Source organism: Malaya genurostris, chromosome 2 (genome assembly GCF_030247185.1).
Source record: "Malaya genurostris strain Urasoe2022 chromosome 2, Malgen_1.1, whole genome shotgun sequence".
NCBI classification, from domain to species: domain Eukaryota; kingdom Metazoa; phylum Arthropoda; class Insecta; order Diptera; family Culicidae; genus Malaya; species Malaya genurostris.
In genome coordinates this window covers 292,329,144-292,350,340 of record NC_080571.1, presented here as the reverse complement: position 1 = coordinate 292,350,340, position 21,197 = coordinate 292,329,144, and the positions used below count along the sequence as shown (strand labels likewise).

At 38.1% G+C, this 21,197-nt stretch overlaps 1 protein-coding gene across 1 annotated transcript; it reads right to left on the bottom strand.

Moving 5' to 3' along the window:
- Positions 1-19,086: 19,086 nt before the first annotated feature.
- On the bottom strand, positions 19,087-20,741 carry LOC131427252 (zinc carboxypeptidase A 1-like). The gene has a single exon (XM_058590266.1). The coding sequence runs from the start codon at positions 20,724-20,726 to the stop codon at positions 19,410-19,412; it is 1,317 nt and encodes a 438-aa protein (XP_058446249.1). The 5' UTR covers positions 20,727-20,741; the 3' UTR covers positions 19,087-19,409.
- Positions 20,742-21,197: the final 456 nt, after the last annotated feature.

Here is a 21,197-nt window from a genome sequence, read left to right as displayed (position 1 = left end):
TTTTGTATAATCTATTGTCCGAGAAACATATGCATTTTGCGCAGAATGATTTGTCGACAATACGATTCAGTTACATGGGTCTTCCTCAGGGCTCATGTTTAAGCCCCCTTTTATACAATTTTTACGTAAACGACATCGACAAATGTATAAACACATCTTGCACGCTAAGACAACTTGCCGACGACAGCGTTGTGTCCATTATAGGACCCAAAGCTGCCGATCTCCAAGGACCATTACAAGATACCCTCGACAACTTGTCGACATGGGCTCTTCAAATGGGTATCGAGTTCTCTACGGAGAAAACTGAGCTGGTTGTATTTTCAAGGAAGCGAGAACCAGCACAATTACAGCTTCAACTAAGGGGTGAAACCATAGCTCAGGCCTTCACATTTAAATATCTCGGGGTCTGGTTCGACTCCAAAGGCACGTGGGGATGTCAAATTAGGTATCTGAAACAAAAATGCCAGCAGAGAATTAATTTTCTTCGCACAATAACCGGAACTTGGTGGGGTGCTCACCCAGGAGACTTGATCAGGCTGTACCAAACAACGATATTGTCCGTGATGGAATACGGATGCTTTTGCTTCCGATCCGCGGCGAACACCCATTTCATCAAGCTGGAAAGAATTCAGTATCGTTGCTTGCGTATAGCCTTGGGTTGCATGCAGTCGACTCATACGATGAGTCTCGAAGTGCTGGCGGGCGTTATACCACTTAAAAACCGATTCTGGGATCTCTCATATCGATTGCTGATTCGATGCAATGTCTTGAATCCGACGGTGATTGAAAACTTCGAAAGGCTTGTCGAGCTCAATTCTCAGACCCGTTTTATGTCCTTGTATTTTGATTACATGGCTCAGAATATTAATCCTTCTTCGTTTGTTTCCAACCGTGCTCATTTCTTGGATACTTCTGATTCTACTGTGTTTTTCGACACATCCATGAGAGAAGAGATTCGTGGGATTCCGGATCACGTACGCCCTCAAGTGATCCCTAATATTTTTTATTATAAATTCAGAGCAGTTGACTGTGAAAGGATGTTTTACTCTGATGGGTCAAATCTCAACGGATCCACAGGCTTTGGTATCTTCAATAAAAACATCACCGCTTCGTACAAACTCAGTGATCCGGCTTCAGTCTACGTCGCAGAATTAGCTGCTATTCAGTATACTCTTGAGATCATTGAAAATTTACCCAAAGACCATTACTTCATTGTCACGGATAGTTTAAGTTCAATAGAAGCTCTCCGTTCAATGAAGCCAGGAAAGTATCCCCCATATTTTCTGGGGAAAATACGGGAACACTTGAGAACTTTATCTGGTCGGTCTTATTTAATATCCTTAGTCTGGGTCCCTTCGCATTGTTCCATTCCGGGAAATGAAAAGGCAGACTCATTAGCTAAGGTGGGTGCATTAGAAGGTGAAATTTATGAAAGACCAATCTGCTTCAATGAATTTTTTAGCATTTCTCGTCAGAGGACACTCGAAAGTTGGCAAACTTCATGGAGCAATGACGAACTGGGAAGATGGCTATACTCCATTGTTCCCAAAATATCGACGAAACCTTGGTTCAGGGGGATGAACGTGAGTCGCGATTTCATTCGTGTGATGTCTCGACTTATGTCAAACCACTACACATTCAACGCACATCTCCGGCGTATTGGGCTCACGGAGAGCGGTCTCTGCACCTGTGGCGAGGGTTATCAGGACATCGAGCATGTCGTGTGGTCGTGCGTAGAGTATCGTGACGCCAGGTCGAAGCTACTGGAATCCCTTAGGGCCCGAGGTAGACCACCTGAGGTTCCGGTCCGAGATGTGATGGCGAGTCGGGATAGTTCATATATGTTTCTCATATATCAGTACCTTAAACACATTAATATCCAAGTGTAATCTGATATACCTCGCTCAGAAAGTATAATCTCCACCTACAGGTTCGACACTAATATCCGCCCGATTCTCTCGATCCCCGTCCCTGTCCACCATCTTCATTGGAACTAACAAGATCTTTTTTTTTGTCACTAACTATTCGTTCCCCCTTTCTCCGTCTCTTCACCATCTCGATGGCAACTAATTAGATCTTTGTAGTTTTCAGACATTTTGTTTCCATACCCCCTATTTACCTCGGTTTCCACAATATTTACTTTTTTTTTTCATTCTCTTCCGTAACATCACCATCACCGTCTACGGTTCTACGCTCCAGTCGATGACCAGCATGCGGGCCACCCGCCGGGCCTTCGTAGCCTGGGGGTGTTTCCCGCGGACCCACACGAACCGAAAGGAATCGGCCATAGATAGCGCCATCTGGAAGACCCATGCAACATACAATGGATTCTAGAAAATCTAAGACGACATAATCTAACGATACTATTCTAGTTTTAAGTTAGTCGTTAATTAAGATTAGAAAATACCCTTGGCATCTTAGAGCTTAAGCAGTGTGCCTAAAAATATATTATATTGTTGAATAAAAAAAAAAAACTAACGAACATTAAAAGATAAACACAGAGTTTTGTGTAACGGCTCATATATCTGAATTACTGAAGCATCCGTCCTTAACAGATCGGCTGAAAAGTTCGTATCGTTTCTATGAGAGGGCGCCACTAGAATTAAATCCATACCATTTTCAGTTAGTCCCAACCTTCAAAAGATACGTGTATAAATTTGACGCTGTCTGATTATTAGTTTGTGAGATATTGCATTTTGAGTGAAGCTACTTTTGTTATTGTGAAAAAAATGGAAAAAAAGGAATTTCGTGTGTTGATGAAACACTACTTTTTGATGAAAAAAAGTGCCGCCGATACCAAAAAATGGCTTGATGAGTGTTATCCAGACTCTGCACCGGGCGAAGCAACAATTCGTAAGTGGTTTGCAAAATTTCGTACTGGTCATATGAGCACCGAAGACGATGAACGCAGTGGACGTCCAAAAGAGGCTGTTACCGATGAAAACGTGAAAAAAATCCACAAAATGATTTTCAATGACCGTAAAGTGAAGTTGATCGAGATAGCTGACACCCTAAAGATATCAAAGGAACGTGTTGGACATATTATTCACGAATATTTGGATATGAGAAAGCTTTGTGCAAAATGGGTGCCGCGTGAGCTCACAATCGATCAAAAACAACAACGAATTGATGATTCTGAGCAATGTTTGGAGCTGTTATATCGAAATAAAACCGATTTTTTTCGTCGATAATAACTATGGACGAAACATGGCTCCATCACTTCACTCCGGAGTCCAATCGACAGTCAGCTGAGTGGACTGCACGCGATGAACCGAACCCAAAGCGTGGAAAGACTCAACAATCGGCCGGTAAGGTTATGGCGTCTGTATTTTGGGATTCGCATGGTATAATTTTCATCGACTACCTTGAAAAGAGAAAAGCCATCAACAGTGACTATTATATAGCGTTATTAGAGCGTTTGAAGGACGAAATTTAAAAAAAAACGGCCTCATTTGAAGAAGAAAAAAGTTTTGTTTCATCAAGACAATGCACCGTGTCACAAGTCGATGAAAACCATGCTGAAATTGAACGAATTGGGCTTCGAATTGCTGCCTCATCCACCGTATTCTCCAGATTTGGCCACCAGTGACTTTTTCCTGTTCTCAGACCTCAAGAGAATGCTCGCTGGTAAAAAATTTAGAAGCAATGAAGAGGTAATCGCTGAAACTGAGGCCTATTTTGAGGCTAAGGACAAATCGTACTACAAAAATGGTATCGAAAAGTTGGAAGATCGCTATAATCGCTGTATCGCCTCTGATGGCAATTATGTTGAATAATAAAAACGAATTTTGGCAAAAAAAAGTGTGTTTTTATTAAACGATACGAACTTTTCAGCCGAACTGTTAGTGCTTCCTTCTTATTCCTAAAGAAACAGATACACTAGCATTCATTGATAATACTCCGAAAATATCTTATGCACCCTTATTCTGAATAACGACGTTTTGATTTTTTTGTTTCTCCTAGGATAACTAAACCAATGAATTTTTTAGGGTCGGAAATGACAGCCACAATATTATTATTATTATTATTTGATGAGTTGGCTAGAGCTGGTGAAACGAATGATTTCGTTGGTCCTGAACCAGCTTTACCACTTTCAACTAGTTGGATAAAGCACAAGATTCGTTCTTGGGCTGCATCCAAACATGCCAGCTACTGGCGCAGCTTGCAAACTTGCGCTCAGACAAAAGCATTTCTACCAGATTTCAATCTGAAAATGTCAAAGTGTCTACTGTATTTTTCCAAGCATCATTACAGTATTCTGGTCAGAGCTCTGACCTGACATAGCAAACTCAATGATTACATGGCTACTATTCAACGTGCTGAGTATTATTATTATTATTATTATTATAATTATTATTATTATTATTATTATTATTATTATTATTATTATTATTATTATTATAATTATTATTATTATTATTATTATTATTATTATTATTATTATTATTATTATTATTATTATTATATTTATTTATTTCCGCTTCATTGTGGTCGTTCACCGGGGAATCATACCTACATTTTTCAATATATCATTTTTCCTTTTTTTTTAACATAATTTCTTTTCAGAAAGAAAACTGTTAAATATATGCCATGAACTCGGTTCTCAGAATGTTTCACTATTCATTTACAATATTTGAAGTTCCAAACGTTTGATTTTTTTAAATGCGGACACAAGCTACTTAGCCAATTAGAGTAGAAAATTTTCGACATTCTTAGACTTGTAACTGCGGAAGTCGGATCCGAATTAAATTCAATAGTAACCTATGCAGCCTTTTCATTTCAGCCTGATTTGGGAAAATAGGTGCAGTCATGCCTGAGAAATTGAGTGACGTTGTTTGACACATACAATACACATACATACACACGGAGGAATTGCTTAACTTATCTTAGTCGAACGTCAACTTTCACTAGTCGAATTTTCAAGTAATTTCAAAACCTTTTTTTATGACAAAATCAAAATCTATGTACGAGGTCTGTTCAAAAAGTACCCGGAATTCTCATTTTTCTAAAAAAATATTTATTTATTCGTCTACATCTATATGATCCCCTTCAAGGTAATCCCCCCTAGATATAATACACTTATGCCAGCGCTTTTTCCAGTCTTCGAAACACCCCTGATAGTCACTTTTTGTAATGCTCTGTAGCACTCTCAGCGATTCTGCCTTTATCTCTTCAATCGATGAAAAACGCTGTCCTTTCATGGGTCTCTTCAACTTTGGGAACAGGAAAAAATCACACGGAGTGATATCTGGTGCATAAGAAGGTCGTTGACGTCGTTTAACAGCTCCTGAGCGATGGTAATGCGTTTGTTTCTTTGATCAAAATTCAGCAGTTTTGGAACGAATTTTGCTGCTACTCGTTTCATGCCCAAAACGTTTGAAAAAATATGATGGCATGAGCCAACTGATATGCCAACTTCATCAGCAACTTCTCTAATAGTGATTCGGCGATCATCCATAATCATTTTTTCCACTTTTCCCACATTTTCATCGAATATTGACGGGCTGGGTCGACCGGAGCGTTCGTCGTCTTCAACGCCTTCGCGGCCATCTTGGAAACGCTTATACCACTCGTAAACACTTGTTTTTTTCATAGCAGACTCACCGTAGGCTCTCTGTAACGTTTCGCACACTTGGTTACACTTTATTTCATTTTTCACGCAAAATTTAATACAAATTCTTTGACTCTTCAATTCTACCATTGTTTAAACTAACAAAAATCGCCGAGCTCAAAAAAACACGTCTACACTAGCCGCTACAAGACAGAATGTAAACAATGAATACAGCTGAAAATTTCACCATACATTAGGGACATATGTACCAACACAATAAAAAAAATTTTGACCACCGGACTCTCCAGACGCGCGCAATTAAACAATTCCGGGAACTTTTTGAACAGACCTCGTATAGCCACTATGAAATTTTTATAATTCCAATGGCAGATATAAGATTCTTCAAAACCAAATTGAGCTTGAATTCATGTTTAGGTAGTTTTTGTTACTTACCATTTTTGGAAATATAAGTGTACTTAATAGGTAATCGTACCTATCCCCAAATTTCCCCACCAGAACCGGCAATGAAATTCAATACGATGAATCTATAGTGCATCGAAATGTGAGGGCGTGAGGGCCGACTGAAACAGAGAACCAAAAATGTGTACGAGAATTGTAGCAAGCGCATAGAAACTGGATGTGCTGTTTGAAATTTCAAGGCACCGCATCTTCTTCTGCGTGCGGCTCGTGATTGCATCTACATTTCCAAAATTGGATTGAGCGTAAAAGCACATAGAGGAAATGATTAAGATACTTCTCAAAGTTTACATGAAATTGTCCTTTTAACTGCAGCTATAAATTTGGGCCTCAGTTACTTTTATATCAAGTTTTGTGGTGAACAACGACATTAAGCTAAAGAATTCAAAACATACTGAACACAAGCTTCTACTTGATGAAAGATGCGCTTTAACCGAGTTTTAAATTTTACAACGTAAAGTGACAGTTTTAACGTGTGTAAAAGTCGCGAACTTCTGGTAGCTATGACCAAAATAATATAATAGTTAATATGCCGTTTCTAGAGATTAGATAATTCAATGCATAACAGGAAGAAAATGAATTCCAGAATATCAGTACATATGTATTTTGGAATATATTCCAGGTTAATAGAAACACTATACTATTCATATATAGAAGATAACTGGATATGTCTGGAAGGCTTGAGACCATATTACTCAAGAAAGACATTATTAAATAACTTGGTGAACTAAAACTTTTTTCTAAATAAAACGAAATAGACATTCGAATCTGTTACGGGCAACCATGCTGCATTCCACGTTTGGAAACATGTTTTTTGGAAGAACCGCAATTTTTCATTCAGTTTTTGCATTCAAAGCTTTGTAAATGATTTTTGCATTGCTAATTCCGACTCCAAATTTTGCACTCAAGGTTTTTATTCGATTGGTGGTTCAATGTACATATAACGAACTTAACGAGCCAGATTTTGTATGTTTCAGTTCTGACTTGGAAAGATTCTTAGTGTCCGTAGTATTGCAACACTGACCATGCAATAGTCCCGTAGACTTACAAGTCGACCGCAAAGTTGAATGCTATTCAGAATCACGCTAACTAGTATCGAATACAGAATCTTTAATTTGAATATATCTTTTGCTACAAACATTCATTCACCGTTTACATCTAAAATCTGATTCAATTGACTTATACACTCTTGTATAAGAAACGATCGCGCCTTTGATATTCTGAAGGAAGAGATAAAGAGGATGGAAATAATGCTCCAAGCACATCAGTACGCGCCTACACTATGAATGTTACAGCCCACAAACCGAACGTAAACTGCCTGAAACGAGCACGCCGAACTGTCTCAGCTCTTTAATTATGAATACAATTTCTTGAAAACTAACTTTTCTTTCTATAGAATTTCATTGATCAGACGATCAATTCATAGAAGATCGACCAAAATATAAAAATTAACTATTCATTTAAACCAAAGTTCGTTCTTCAATCCATTTCGTATTAGTAGTTTCGAATATTATCAATTATCAATTATATTGTTATCAATGCCCTACCAACGGTGATTGCTATGCGCAATGATCAACCGCTGCGCAAAGCAATCACCAAAGGCAAAACTAAAACCCACATGCTTGCCTCGAATCTTCATAGCAAACCAAGAGCAACAAATTTGAACCGCACCGGCTACTGTCGCAGACCTGGTCAAGGGAGAGTAATAAAGGGTGATTTTTTAAGAGCTTGAGAACTTTTTTAAACAATAAAACGCATAAAATTTGCAAAATCTCATCGGTTCTTTATTTTAAACGTTAGATTGGTACATGACATTTACTTTTTGAAGATAATTTCATTTAAATGTTGACCGCGGCTGCGTCTTAGGTGGTCCATTCGGAAAGTCCAATTTTGGGCAACTTTTTCGAGCATTTCGGCCGGAATAGCCCGAATTTCTTCGGAAATGTTGTCTTCCAAAGCTGGAATAGTTACTGGCTTATTTCTGTAGACTTTAGACTTGACGTAGCCCCACAAAAAATAGTCTAAAGGCGTCAAATCGCATGATCTTGGTGGCCAACTTACCGGTCCATTTCTTGAGATGAATTGTTCTCCGAAGTTTTCCCTCAAAATGGCCATAGAATCGCGAGCTGTGTGGCATGTAGCGCCATCTTGTTGAAACCACATGTCTACCAAGTTCAGTTCTTCCATTTTTGGCAACAAAAAGTTTGTTAGCATCGAACGATAGCGATCGCCATTCACTGTAACGTTGCGTCCAACAGCATCTTTGAAAAAATACGGTCCAATGATTCCACCAGCGTACAAACCACACCAAACAGTGCATTTTTCGGGATGCATGGGCAGTTCTTGAACGGCTTCTGGTTGCTCTTCACTCCAAATGCGGCAATTTTGCTTATTTACGTAGCCATTCAACCAGAAATGAGCCTCATCACTGAACAAAATTTGTCGATAAAAAAGCGGATTTTCCGAATGGACCACCTAAGACGCAGCCGCGGTCAACATTTAAATGAAATTATCTTCAAAAAGTAAATGTCATGTACCAATCTAACGTTTAAAATAAAGAACCGATGAGATTTTGCAAATTTTATGCGTTTTATTGTTTAAAAAAGTTCTCAAGCTCTTAAAAAATCACCCTTTATTTTGCTCTCGACAGAAACAACGCAGTGACTGATACCCGAAGTTTACTGTCGCATCAGCGAGAACTTCATGCTTCTTCGGCTGTCGTGGACCATGACAAAATGTCTTGAGATGGAATGAACTGTCGAACGAAGGGAATGACGGCAACGTTGGCTGTACAGAACTATTTGTCTAAGGGCTGTCGTGATGAAACCTATCACAAGGCTGTCATGGAAAGAGTAGCAAGACAGCCTCAATAATAATGTCGCGCGGCGGTACATTTGGGAAGCCTGCTCACATATTCAAGCACCGGTTGAATAATGTCGGGTGTAGTTCCACTGTCCTGACGTAGATGGCAGCCTGGCTCCGCTAATGGATTATCATAGACTGAAGCTAGCAAATGTGCCACAGGGTCCATTTATAGATTCGTTTGATTTTTCCTGTTTTGTGGTTGGACCTTTTTTTTCACTATTTAAACAGTGTTTTCGTAATAAACGTAGTATTAACAACTATCTTACACCTTTTACCATTTGTTTCGTGAAAGAATTAGAGAAAATACTTAAAAAGGGAAGGAGTTATGATGACGTGAATTAGAATAAAATTGACGTGCTTTTTTTCGAATATCGATAATCGCACGTGATTGTGTGAATTTTGGAAACTTTCAATACTTCACTTGCATAATTGTAACGACACAATTATAAGGCGGAACACACGAAAGCAAAAAAAAATTGGGGGTTGTGAAGGGGACAAGACCGGTTTAATCAAAAATTCAATGTTCAAATTCATTCATATATTTTAGAATTTACAACAAATTTCTTTATTCATCTATTATTTTTAAATTAAAGTTTGGAAATAATGTGACATAAATTTTGATAACTTACTTGTCAAACCTGGCTCGAAAATTACAAGGTGTAATGTCAAGAAGTAAGTAAGGAACCCACCTCTGTTTTTCAGGGATGGGTTCCTGACATTTCAAGATCGAAATTTTTTTAAGATCAAAAATTTTTAAACTTTAACTTCTTCAAAATCGAAATTTTTTAAACTTTTCAAGTTTAAAAGATCGAAAATCGACTCCACGAGTCCAGAAAATGTCTGTGTGTGCACTTTTCCAACAATGTTTCTCTCCGCACATGGCTCCGGAGATAGCTGATCCGATTTTAATAAACTTAGGTTCGTTTTAAAGCTACTATTGGGTTGTGAATCCACAAGTGGCTGTCACTTTTGGTTTCAAAGTTTCCTTGATATAAAGAACGCAACCGCTGGCTAAACCGACTTTAACAAGTTTCGGCTCGTTTGAAAAATGCTGTTGGGACGTGAATCATGTTAGAAGATTAAAGGGTGTCACTTGGGATTCCGAAGATATAATGGTATAAGTGACATGACTAACAAAACGCGCTTTTTCTCTCCGCTCAATTTCCACGCAGGTGACTGAACCGATTTCAAAAAGGTTAGGATCGTTTGGAAACTACTGTTGGTTCCTGAAACATGTTTCAAGTTGAAATAGTTGTTGCTTACTGTTCCGGTGATATAATGGTAAAAATGACGTAACCAACAATACGCGGTGTTTGTTCTACCACTTAACTGTCTCAGAGAGGGCTGAACCGATTTCATTTAATTTCGGCACGTTTGAAAGCTTTTATTGAGTTTTTGATCGAGTTCAATGACCAAACAGCAATCATTTCGAAAATGTGATGGTATAAGTGACGTAAACGACAATATACGTCTCTTTGTTCGCCGTTTTCCTGCGACAACTGAACCAATTCTAACAAGCTCCGGCTCGTTTGAGAGATACTATTGAGTTGTGGAACATGTTCGAAGATCAAATGGCTGTAGAAGATCCGATTCCGATATAATGATGTAAGTGACGTGAAGACTGTCCCAGAAAGTATGGACGCACTTTGATTTCGCTGTAAATAATTCACAAGTGTTAGATATTCAAATTTTATTCGATATACTGATAATATTAGACTACAACAACAGAATATTATTCTCAACATTTGCTACTTAGCCATTGTAGACTAGCTGGCGAACGTTCCTCATTAAATTCCGTACAGACTCCTTGGCGACAAGTTTTGACACTTTTTTCCAATTATTTTCGAACTCTTGAATGGTTTCGGCTGCCGAGACATGTTTACTAAGATGTGCCTTCGTGAATGCCCAAAATTCCTCAATTGGTCGAAGTTGTGGGCAATTTGGTGGATTCATGTCTTTTGGGACGAAAGTGACATTTTTGGTAGTATACCATTCTACCGTTGATTTCGAGTAGTAGCAAGAAGCAAGATCTGGCCAGAAGACAACAGAATCCTTGTAGCTTCGAATCATGGATAGAAGTCGTTTTTGTAAACATTCCTTGATGTATATTTCGCTGTTCCTTGAAGCAGTGGTGATGAAGGGTTTCGAAATCTTGCCGAAGCTACAAATTGCTTGCCAGACCATAGCTTTCTTACCAAATTTTTCGACTTCAATCGATGTCTCGGACTAGTTTAATATTTGCCTTTCTCGCACCGTATAATATTGTGGTCCCGGCAAGGATTTGTAATCGAGTTTCACGTAGGTTTCGTCGTCCATGATTATTCAGTTCAAATTCCCAGCAAGAATCGTTTTGTACAGCTTTCGAACCCTCGGCCTGATCGATACTTCTTGTTTCGGACTACGTTTTGGTTGTTTCTGCTTCTTATAGGTTCGAAGATTCAAACGTTCATCAGCACGAAGAACATTTGACTTCGAAGTGCCCACTTTTTTGGCCATATCCCGAACTGAAACCTCCTTCTTTTGCTCAAACGCCTTCAGTATACGTTTATCCAACTGAGGGTTAGCAGGACCTTTTTTCGACCCGTTTTCGGTTTATCCTCACCGAACTTCCTGATTGCATTTCGCACGGTTTTTTCACTTACTCCTTCCATTTTTGCTATCTTTCTAAGTGACAGTCCGCGTTCTGTGCACCATTTGTACACAATTTTTCGACGTTGTTCTGCTTAAAGTCCACGCATTTCGAAACAAACTAATGAAAACGAATAAACAACTGCACAAGTGGTTAGAGAAGAGTGTAAACAACAGGACGCAGCCATAAAAATTGAATCTTTTGCAATAACTAATAATAAGTTTAAGACTAAAATTGGGTTGTGGATCGAACTCGAAGATTATTTGACTGACACTTCAAGTTTCGGAGGTATAATCGTACAAGTGACGTAATCGGAAAATCTATTATTTTCTTTACACACAACTACTTCAGAAAGTTACCAATGAACAAGTTCAAATGTATTATTTGTTGTTTTGAAACATTCTGTTGTGAATTAAACGAATCAATCTGAATGAATTAGTATCAAAAACAACTATTCACTGGAGAAAAGTAGAATGCCATATAAAGAATTATTAGATAAATCGACAAAAAATTTAATATAGAAAGCCATGCAAAGCCTCGATATTACCTTCTTTCAGTGAAATTTGTCCTTTTTTTTTCTATAAATATAAAAAATAGGTATAGAATTCGCTCGAATTTTAGAAAAAATTTCCGAGGCCCGGAGTGTCATATACCATTCGATTCAGCTCGACGAACTGAGCAAATGTCCGTGTGTGTGTGTATGTGTGTGTGTTGTCAACTAAGAGGTCGAGATCTCACAGATGGCTGGACTGATTTCGATCAAACTAGTCGCAAATGAAAGGTCTTCCCGTCACCCTGAACGCTATTGAATGGTTTTGAGGTCGGATGTTTACTTTTTGAGTTATACGAAGCTTTATGTCAAAATTTTCAGTTTTTTGCCAATATCTGCCTTGAAAACAAAATATATTTTTTACTAAGGTTCCGCACGGTAATAGCTATCCAACAAGCCATAGATTATTAAAATCCGTCCATTTTTAACGGAGATATCGATATTTTTGTGTAAGCGACTTTTCGCCTTATTCCAGTAGTAGGAATTTGGAGCGCTATATAATAATGCAATGATTGGGAGCAACGTGAAACACGATTTTTTATACTTTTACATACGATTGTTTCTAAGTACCACTAAGACTGTGTACAACAACCTTTTTCATGACATTTTACCTCGGACCGATTTTAGCACGGTTCGTTTTTGGCAACATAATCGTTCGAATACGACATATGTAAATCGGATGATAGCCAAGATGGCGGCATTTTCTAGTTAAAAACAATTGCATAATTATATTGATTTAAACTACTGACAGTAATGAATGCTGGAGGAACATAACACCCATATACCATTCGAATCAGTTCGTCGAGATCAGCAAATGCTTGTGTGGAAAATAATTTCACTCAATTTTCTCGGAGATGACTCAACCATTTTCTACAAACTCAGATTCACACGCGAAATGCTTCCAAACAAAGTTCCTGAAAGGTCTTACGATTTGATAAAACATCTTGCTTTTTAATCAGTCTGCACTGATTTTCGAACATTTTGAATCAAATGTAAACTATACAACTCCTCAGATGAATTTAGCTGACTTCGGTTACACTGATTTTGAATTCCGGTTCCAGTATCAAATCGTTTTCTCACAAAAATGAATTTCAAAAATAAAAATTCAAATTAAAGAATTTTATCCGATTCTGGAATTACAGGGTGATGAGTTTTCAAAATTCAAGCCGATATAGAAGATGACAATTCTAAAAAGATTCAAAGTTGGACTGAAAACTATTGCAATTTCGTCATATTTATTTTATGGCCATGCGAATCGTTTTTGATTATGCTGGCTTCTGAATACCGGCTCTGGAAGCACCGTAAATAACCGTAAACTCTAAAATGAAACTTTCTTCGACTTCTCATGGAATGTTCAATCGATTGTCACACGTTTAGATTCAAATGCGATCTGATTTGCAGCTTCGACATTACAGGGTATTGAGTGATTCCAATCACAAATTGCCGCTTAAAACGACGGTCATTAAAATAATGTCATGAGAACTAAAACACCGAAGAATACCCATGCAAAAAACTCATGCGGATTGATAAAAAAAGGTATCATCTCACTGCTAGGTGGATTAGGCACGTTTTTTTAACAGACTTTGCCACCTGTTTTCAGCGTACAGAACCATTTCATGATTACTTCTACGATTATATTGACACTAATAATCCTCTCCCAGATCGACGCCTAAACTCAAAATAAACCTAAAGCGATGTTCCACTGTCAAGAATCATAGTAAATTTCATCTTCATAAGAAACTCTAGAATGAAGCCTTTTAATGTTTACAACTCCAACACAATACACAGATTGACAAGCATGTTGGTATAAGCATAGTATTTGAAATACAACCTAGTATTAACAATTCCTTATTTCGTTGGTTTACAGTTCACAGACAAGAACACATTTTGTCGTGCTAGCTAAAGGAGTACAAAAACGAAATGTAACGAGTACACCGGTATAGTCCATCCTGGCTCACAGCGAAGCCGGACAATCTTTTGACACAGTCGGTAAGGGTAACAAGATAACGAAGGGGCTAAACGAACTCATAAACAAAATATTATGGCGAAATCTAGCGCCAAGGAGCTGTAGTGCGAGTGGTTGGTGAAGAGACGTACATTAAAGCAGACACCAAGAAACCTGGAGCCCTGAAGGTTTCCTTCGGTATGTCCCGCCTGAATGTTCCGAAGAAATTTCGGAAGAAGAAGGTCGAATAGTTTGCCCAGAAGAACTGGATGTGACAGGCGATGGGGAGGGGGTTGGTAAAACTAAACAATTCGTACATAACGACTGACAACATTAACCGACCAATATATGTTAGAGAAGAATTCATCCATTTGTAGCGAAGAAGGCAAATCCCTCAAATTCGCCACTAATTCAACCAACAGTAAAATTCTGAAACTAGGAAAGAAAGATTGCGCTAGTTTTGCTAATAATTTTGAGGGGGGAATTAAATCCATCGTGCAGGTATTTACCCTGAAAGAGAAGGTTGAATAAACAATCTTAGTAGAAGTATAGTTCATATGAATTATTTTATTCCCTGAGAGTTTCAAAAATACCAGACCCTTAGAGTACAGTCCTTACATGAGAGTGTTAGTGATATGAGAAAGGTAGATTAACATAGGCTGTAATTATGTGGTTATTTATCATTACCGATATGTTGTGTTGGTTGATTACAAAAAAAACTAGTGATCATGGAGACCGGATTCTCGATTCGACAGGAATGCTTTAGTCGGTGCGATTACTCTAATTCTAATTTCATTTATTTACACTTTATGCTTAAGGGCCGGGTAGGGTCTAACACTTCATTTAATATTATCTTTATATTTTCTAAAACATTTCAAGAATATTCTGTGAAATTTTCAAGCCTATTGTTACGAAACAGTGGAAGTTATAAACCTTTATCTATGTCTATCTCATTCTGCGAAGAAAGAAAAGCTCGGCTCACAAGCTCAAGATTTCTACTTCGATTGACTTCAAAACATGACAAAACATTCTTGAAATGTTTCATTATAATAAATTACAAAAGAAAAAATATGATTTTTTGAAAATGTTGGACCTTACATGATTTAAACGCGTTTTTCTCGAAAACTTCGAAAACTACTGAACCAATTTTTTTCAAATTCTGCACACATTTTCTACAGATAAAAAACCAGACCCCAACGTTTTCCTTTTAGTTGTTTGTTACTTTGGGGGAAATTTAACAGCTACTAAATGGCGGATTTTCTGGTGAAAAATTGTAGTTTTCACTTTGAGCAACCACCGAAAATTAAAAAATGGTAGAAAAAATCGAACAGAAACGTTGGGGTCTAGAAAAACTTCTACTCTAACTATGCTGCGTTCATTTGTTCACTTCTGATTAGTCTGCGCTGAGATACAGTGGACACCGCCAATCTTGATTTTTAAGTGGCGTCCTCAAACATATCGCTTCAACTTATTTCTCAATATATTTCCATGAAAAAATTACAAAATGTTGTTAGAATGGTGCTTTTTATTTTGCAAAACAATCTACTGCAAATCTGGGAAAGTTGATTTCTAACTGGGTTACGACATTCGAAATCAACTACCAGAATAAACGAAAGAAGCTCGTGAACGTATTTTAAATTACGTTCAGCTGATCCAATTGATTTCCGACGATTTTGAAATTCAATTCGACGATTGCAAGATCACTGACAAATAAACAGACCAACGATTTTAAATAACTAAATCAAAGTTACAATCATACAGTTTTCTTTTTTCGATTTTCTCTGAGACCACTCGACATGTTTTCCTGAATGAAAGACCATCCCATAGAACCCTATCGAATTTATCATTCCGATTAAATTTACGTTGAAAAATCAAGCAAATTACTTTCCAAAAGCCATACAATTTTTCAATAAGGTAGGTCTGATTAGTTGATGACCAAATAAATTGATTTTGAGCATACCGTTTCTTTGTTTCCAGTTCCGGAAGTACCGTAAAAGGTGATCGTCTACTCCAAAAGAAACTAATTTCAAACCGTCATTTAGAGCAACAAAGAATTATTCTGAACATGACTCAAAATTGTTTATAAATTGAAAAGGTTATGAAACTTTATGTTCACACAATTTTTTTTATATTTTTGAATACTCTTTTCACGTTGGGATACGTAAAAAAACCGCGTAACTTCGGACATTCGCGTATAAACCAAAGATGATGCGAAATATTTCAGAAAAGCCTGAAACGTCCAGATCTGGTGTAAACTCAACATTTTTTTCAAATAGAAGTATATTAAATAAAGTCGACTTTGGGACTTAAAGAATTTAAGACCACGTAATTTCGGAAATCCGCGCAATAAAACCGCAATTTTTTTTGAAAGAATTCGAAAATTTTCTTGGTGTCAGAGAGTTGACTTAAAAATATTTCGGAATAACATCAGATCTCGACGTTCCATGCATATCTATGACAAAACTAGAAAACCGCGTAACTTCAGAAATCTGCGTAAAAAAACATGTAACTTCGAAAATTCGCGTAAAAAAAACGCATAAAAAATGTAAGAAAAAATACCTCAGTGGAATCCCTTAGTAATTTTTATGAAAACATAAGTTATACACGGAACCGCAAAACAACCTTTTCGAGTTTATTGAAACCAATTTTTTGATGACTAACGCATTCAGGTAGCGTTTTCTGAACCGTTAGTATCAACCTTCAAAAGATACGTTTATAAATTTGACAGCTGTCTGATTATTAGTTTGTGAGATATTGCATTTTGAGTGAAGCTACTTTTGTTATTGTGAAAAAAAATGGAAAAAAAGGAATTTCGTGCGTTGATGAAAAAAAGTGCCGCCGATACCAAAAAATGGCTTGATGAGTGTTATCCAGACTCTGCACCGGGCGAAGCAACAATTCGTAAGTTGTTTGCAAAATTTCGTACTGGTCATATGAGCACCGAAGACGATGAACGCAGTGGACGTCCAAAAGAGGCTGTTACCGATGAAAACGTGAAAAAAATCCACAAAATGATTTTCAATGACCCTAAAGTGAAGTTGATCGAGATAGCTGACACCCTAAAGATATCAAAGGAACGTGTTGGACATATTATTCACGAATATTTGGATATGAGAAAGCTTTGTGCAAAATGGGTGCCGCGTGAGCTCACAATCGATCAAAAACAACAACGAATTGATGATTCTGAGCAGTGTTTGGAGCTGTTATATCGAAATAAAACCGATTTTTTTCGTCGATATATAACAATGGACGAAACATGGCTCCATCACTTCACTCCGGAGTCCAATCGACAGTCAGCTGAGTGGACTGCACGCGGTGAACCGAACCCAAAGCGTGGAAAGACTCAACACTCGGCCGGTAAGGTTATGGCGTCTGTATTTTGGGATTCGCATGGTATAATTTTTCACTACCTTGAAAAAGGAAAAACCATCAACAGTGAATATTATATAGCGTTATTAGAGCGTTTGAAGGACGAAATTTCAAAATACGGTCTCATTAGAAGAAGAAAAAAGTTTTGTTTCATCAAGACAATGCACCGTGTCACAAGTCGATGAAAACCATGCTGAAATTGAATGAATTGGCCTTCGAATTGCTCCCTCATCCGCCGTATTCTCCAGATTTGGCCCCAGTGACTTTTTCCTGTTCTCAGACCTCAAGAGAATGCTCGCTGGTAAAAAATTTAGAAGCAATGAAGAGGTAATCGCTGAAACTGAGGCCGACAAATCGTACTACAAAAATGGTATCGAAAAGTTGGAAGATCGCTATAATCGCTGTATCGCCTCTGATGGCAATTATGTTGAATAATAAAAACGAATTTTGGCAAAAAATGTGTGTTTCTATTAAACGATACGAACTTTTCAGCCGAACTGTTAGGGAGTTCCATTCGCGGAAATTCAATCGTTTAGTGAATCTAGAGGATGTATTCAAACGATTGCTTTTAACCTCTGATCCTGTAATAGCATTATCGAATAGAGTAACAACCAACGTGAGTGCACTCCATATTCCCGATTATGCAGCTGAATTAGTTTCAACACGCTAGAAGACAGCAATGCCTTATTTTTATATATACAGCTAATGAATGCCTTACATATAAGAGCATTTTTTAGTGAAAAAAACCCAATGTTTGAATACAATTTAAAAAATTTATAAAAATATCTCCTCTGCCATTTTTTTATAATTATGCTCGAAAGTATTTTCTATCAAATGAAAGAAACAGTTTTTTTCGTTTGCTCCGATGTTAGATATAGCAGTTTAAAAATGACCTGTTTTTGAACTAGTTTTGCTTATAATTTCGGTTCAGAAAACGCTACCTGAATGCGCTAGTCATCAAAAAATTGGTTTCAATAAACTCTAAAAGATATTCAAAGACACCAAAAAACGAGAAGTGAAAAATAAGAAAGTTAGAGCGAAAAATCTGATTTCTTTAGGAACACCCTAAGTTGTTCTATTAAAATAGCTTTAACACTAAACCGTTAGAGATACTACAATATGGTTTTCGACAATTTTGCCGAAGGATGCAGTCCTCTATCTCAACACACGCGAAAAATAATTTTTGGATCACCCTAAAAATAAGAACCACTCTAATACTACATGCATCAAAATATGGCTTATCTATCACTGACTATTTGGTCTGAAGACATCATAGCTCCAAAGTATAAGACTAAGCCACAAATGTTTTTGTCCCCCTAAATTGTGGATCCGGACCACCGTGCGTTGACAAGATAACGTAATGAAACTTTTTATGAACAAAGTTTATGTTTTACAGCAAGCAGTAAGTTGTATACATTTTCGATCAGCACAATTTCCATTAAAATTACCGTATAAACAAACCATGCATAGCTATCAAACAATGTTCATTCAGCTCATTTTGTGAGGTTATGTCATGTTCGTGTGAAACCTTGAAGATGTACTTTAATAAATATATCCAGGTTACAACTTAATTGATTGATGAGTGTTTATTTATTTTCGGGTTTTAACCATCAGATCTTCTGATAAGGTAAGGATTACAACAACATTTTCGTGTCAAGTTTAAATGGTTTCTTTCAATATTATCCGGCATTGAAACAAGATTCATATGTTGAAAATTTTTATTTACCGTTTTTAATGTGAATCACCAAAAATCGGTTAATTTACTTCTATTCAATTAATTATGTATCTTCGGGCGATGAACTACGACTTTCATTAGTCATTTTGTTTTTGTTTGTCTAATTTTTACCATACAAACATATTGGAAACTTAACTAATCCTTCACACTCAGGTAATATTCAGAATTTTATAGCAGCTTAGCTAGACAAAACCTTAAGGAATCGTCAACGACACAACTTGTTCGAAGTATCAATCTACGGGTTCAGTCGAATTCGTTTCTTCGACCTTCCTATTGCACCCGATCGGCTCAATCCGTGCAGACACATTTTTTCTCCAATGTCTTGAAGCTATCGACTCCAACTTTATAATAACCTCGCTTAGACGCTTCATCAACCAGGGTCACCAAGGAATCCAGAGTCTCCTCTCCGGTGGGAATAATTTGCTCTGGCGGAAGCACAAATCCAACCCATCCTCGGGCCGGTCGCAGTTCGTAGGTGAACACCAGTTTAATACCTTGAACTCCGTAAGCCCACTCTCCGCTACCGCCACTGGCCGGGTAGATTGTGTCGTACACATTTCCGTACCGGTACTTGGTTCCGTATCTTCGCGACAAGGAAGTAACGGTAGCTTTCGCAATTTCACTCAGATCCTGATGGTTCTCGGTATGCAGACTCGAGTGTCCGTACGGAAACAGCAACAGCTGAGAGTACGAATGGAAGGAAATGTACGTTTGAATCTTGCCCTGCAAGGAGTTGATGTAGTTCGAAAGAGTTTTGGTTTCTATTTCCGAGAACGGTTGAGGCCCAGCGAATGATTCCGAGGTACATCGATGGCTAGAGCCTTTCTCAGCCCAGTAAAAGTCCCAATTCCTGTTCGGATCTGCACCGTAGCAACCTCCCGGGTATGGAGTTCGAGTCTTGCGCCATAGCCGATCCGTTCGATGACTGTACACGTAACCATCCGGATTAACACTGGGAAATATGTACCAATCGTAGTTCTCAGCAATGTGACGGATCGATTTTTCCTCACTAGTAAGCAGTTGATTCAAAACATAGGTGACAGTCGCTGGTGAAATCCACTCTCGGGCATGGATTCCTCCTTCGATGAAAATTCCAGGATTACCGGATTTATACGAAACTTTCACTCCTTTCAGCGTTCGGTTTTCGTACGAACGACCTCCACTAATGACTTCCACTTGATCATACTCGAGGGCCAGCTTTTCCAGCCAATCGTGAATTTCCTGCAGATCGCGATATTCTGTCCAGTCAAAAATTCCTTTTATTCTTTTGGACACTATCCGATTCCTCTCGGCTTCGATCGGCTGTTGCAGATCCATTTCCAGCACCCGTGCCGGCATGCCTTCATTCTCCAAGGTCGCAGTAAAATCAGCCAACTTATGAGGCGCGACGACAATGTTGAAATAATCTCCCACTTTACTGCCGCTTTCTAGGAATATAAAACTATCACTGGACGATTTAAGGAAGTCTAGTGTCTCCAGATGAGCCGGACTAGTTGCCGTCACTTCATACACCCGATAGTTATCATATCGTGCTACTTCCGAACCCAATGATCGTTGAACCGCGAACAAAATTGGCAGAAGGAGAACAATGGTTAAGAAAGTCATCTCTTCCGAACGCCAATCCTCGACTGACTCATCGCCGGCTTTTAAAATTCAATTTATAGGCACTGCTTCGAAGGGCTTTGGAATGTATCTCCACGAGTGTTGGAAGTAAGGTTCTCTGTGTGTACCACCGATTTGTTCTGCGAGAGGTTCTACCAGAACTACAACAGGTTCCATGAGGTTCATTCGGAACAAGACATACATATTGATGGCACTTAACGGAAATTTGAATACCAAATTCTACTAGTATTGTTATGCAATACAGCGTTTCGGGCAAGATGGAGGAAGGTAAACGGTTAAAAATGCGCTCGTTGTCACCGTCCGGACCATTGTGTTCGTATTATTGGACCATCATCTCTCAAGTGTATTCAATTTACTACATCGTAGCCTTTCGAAGCTCGTTTTTACCCTCCTGTCTCTTAGCAGTCGTTGACCCACCTGCGGCAGACAATCTTGTTTGTTTTAATTTGGTAG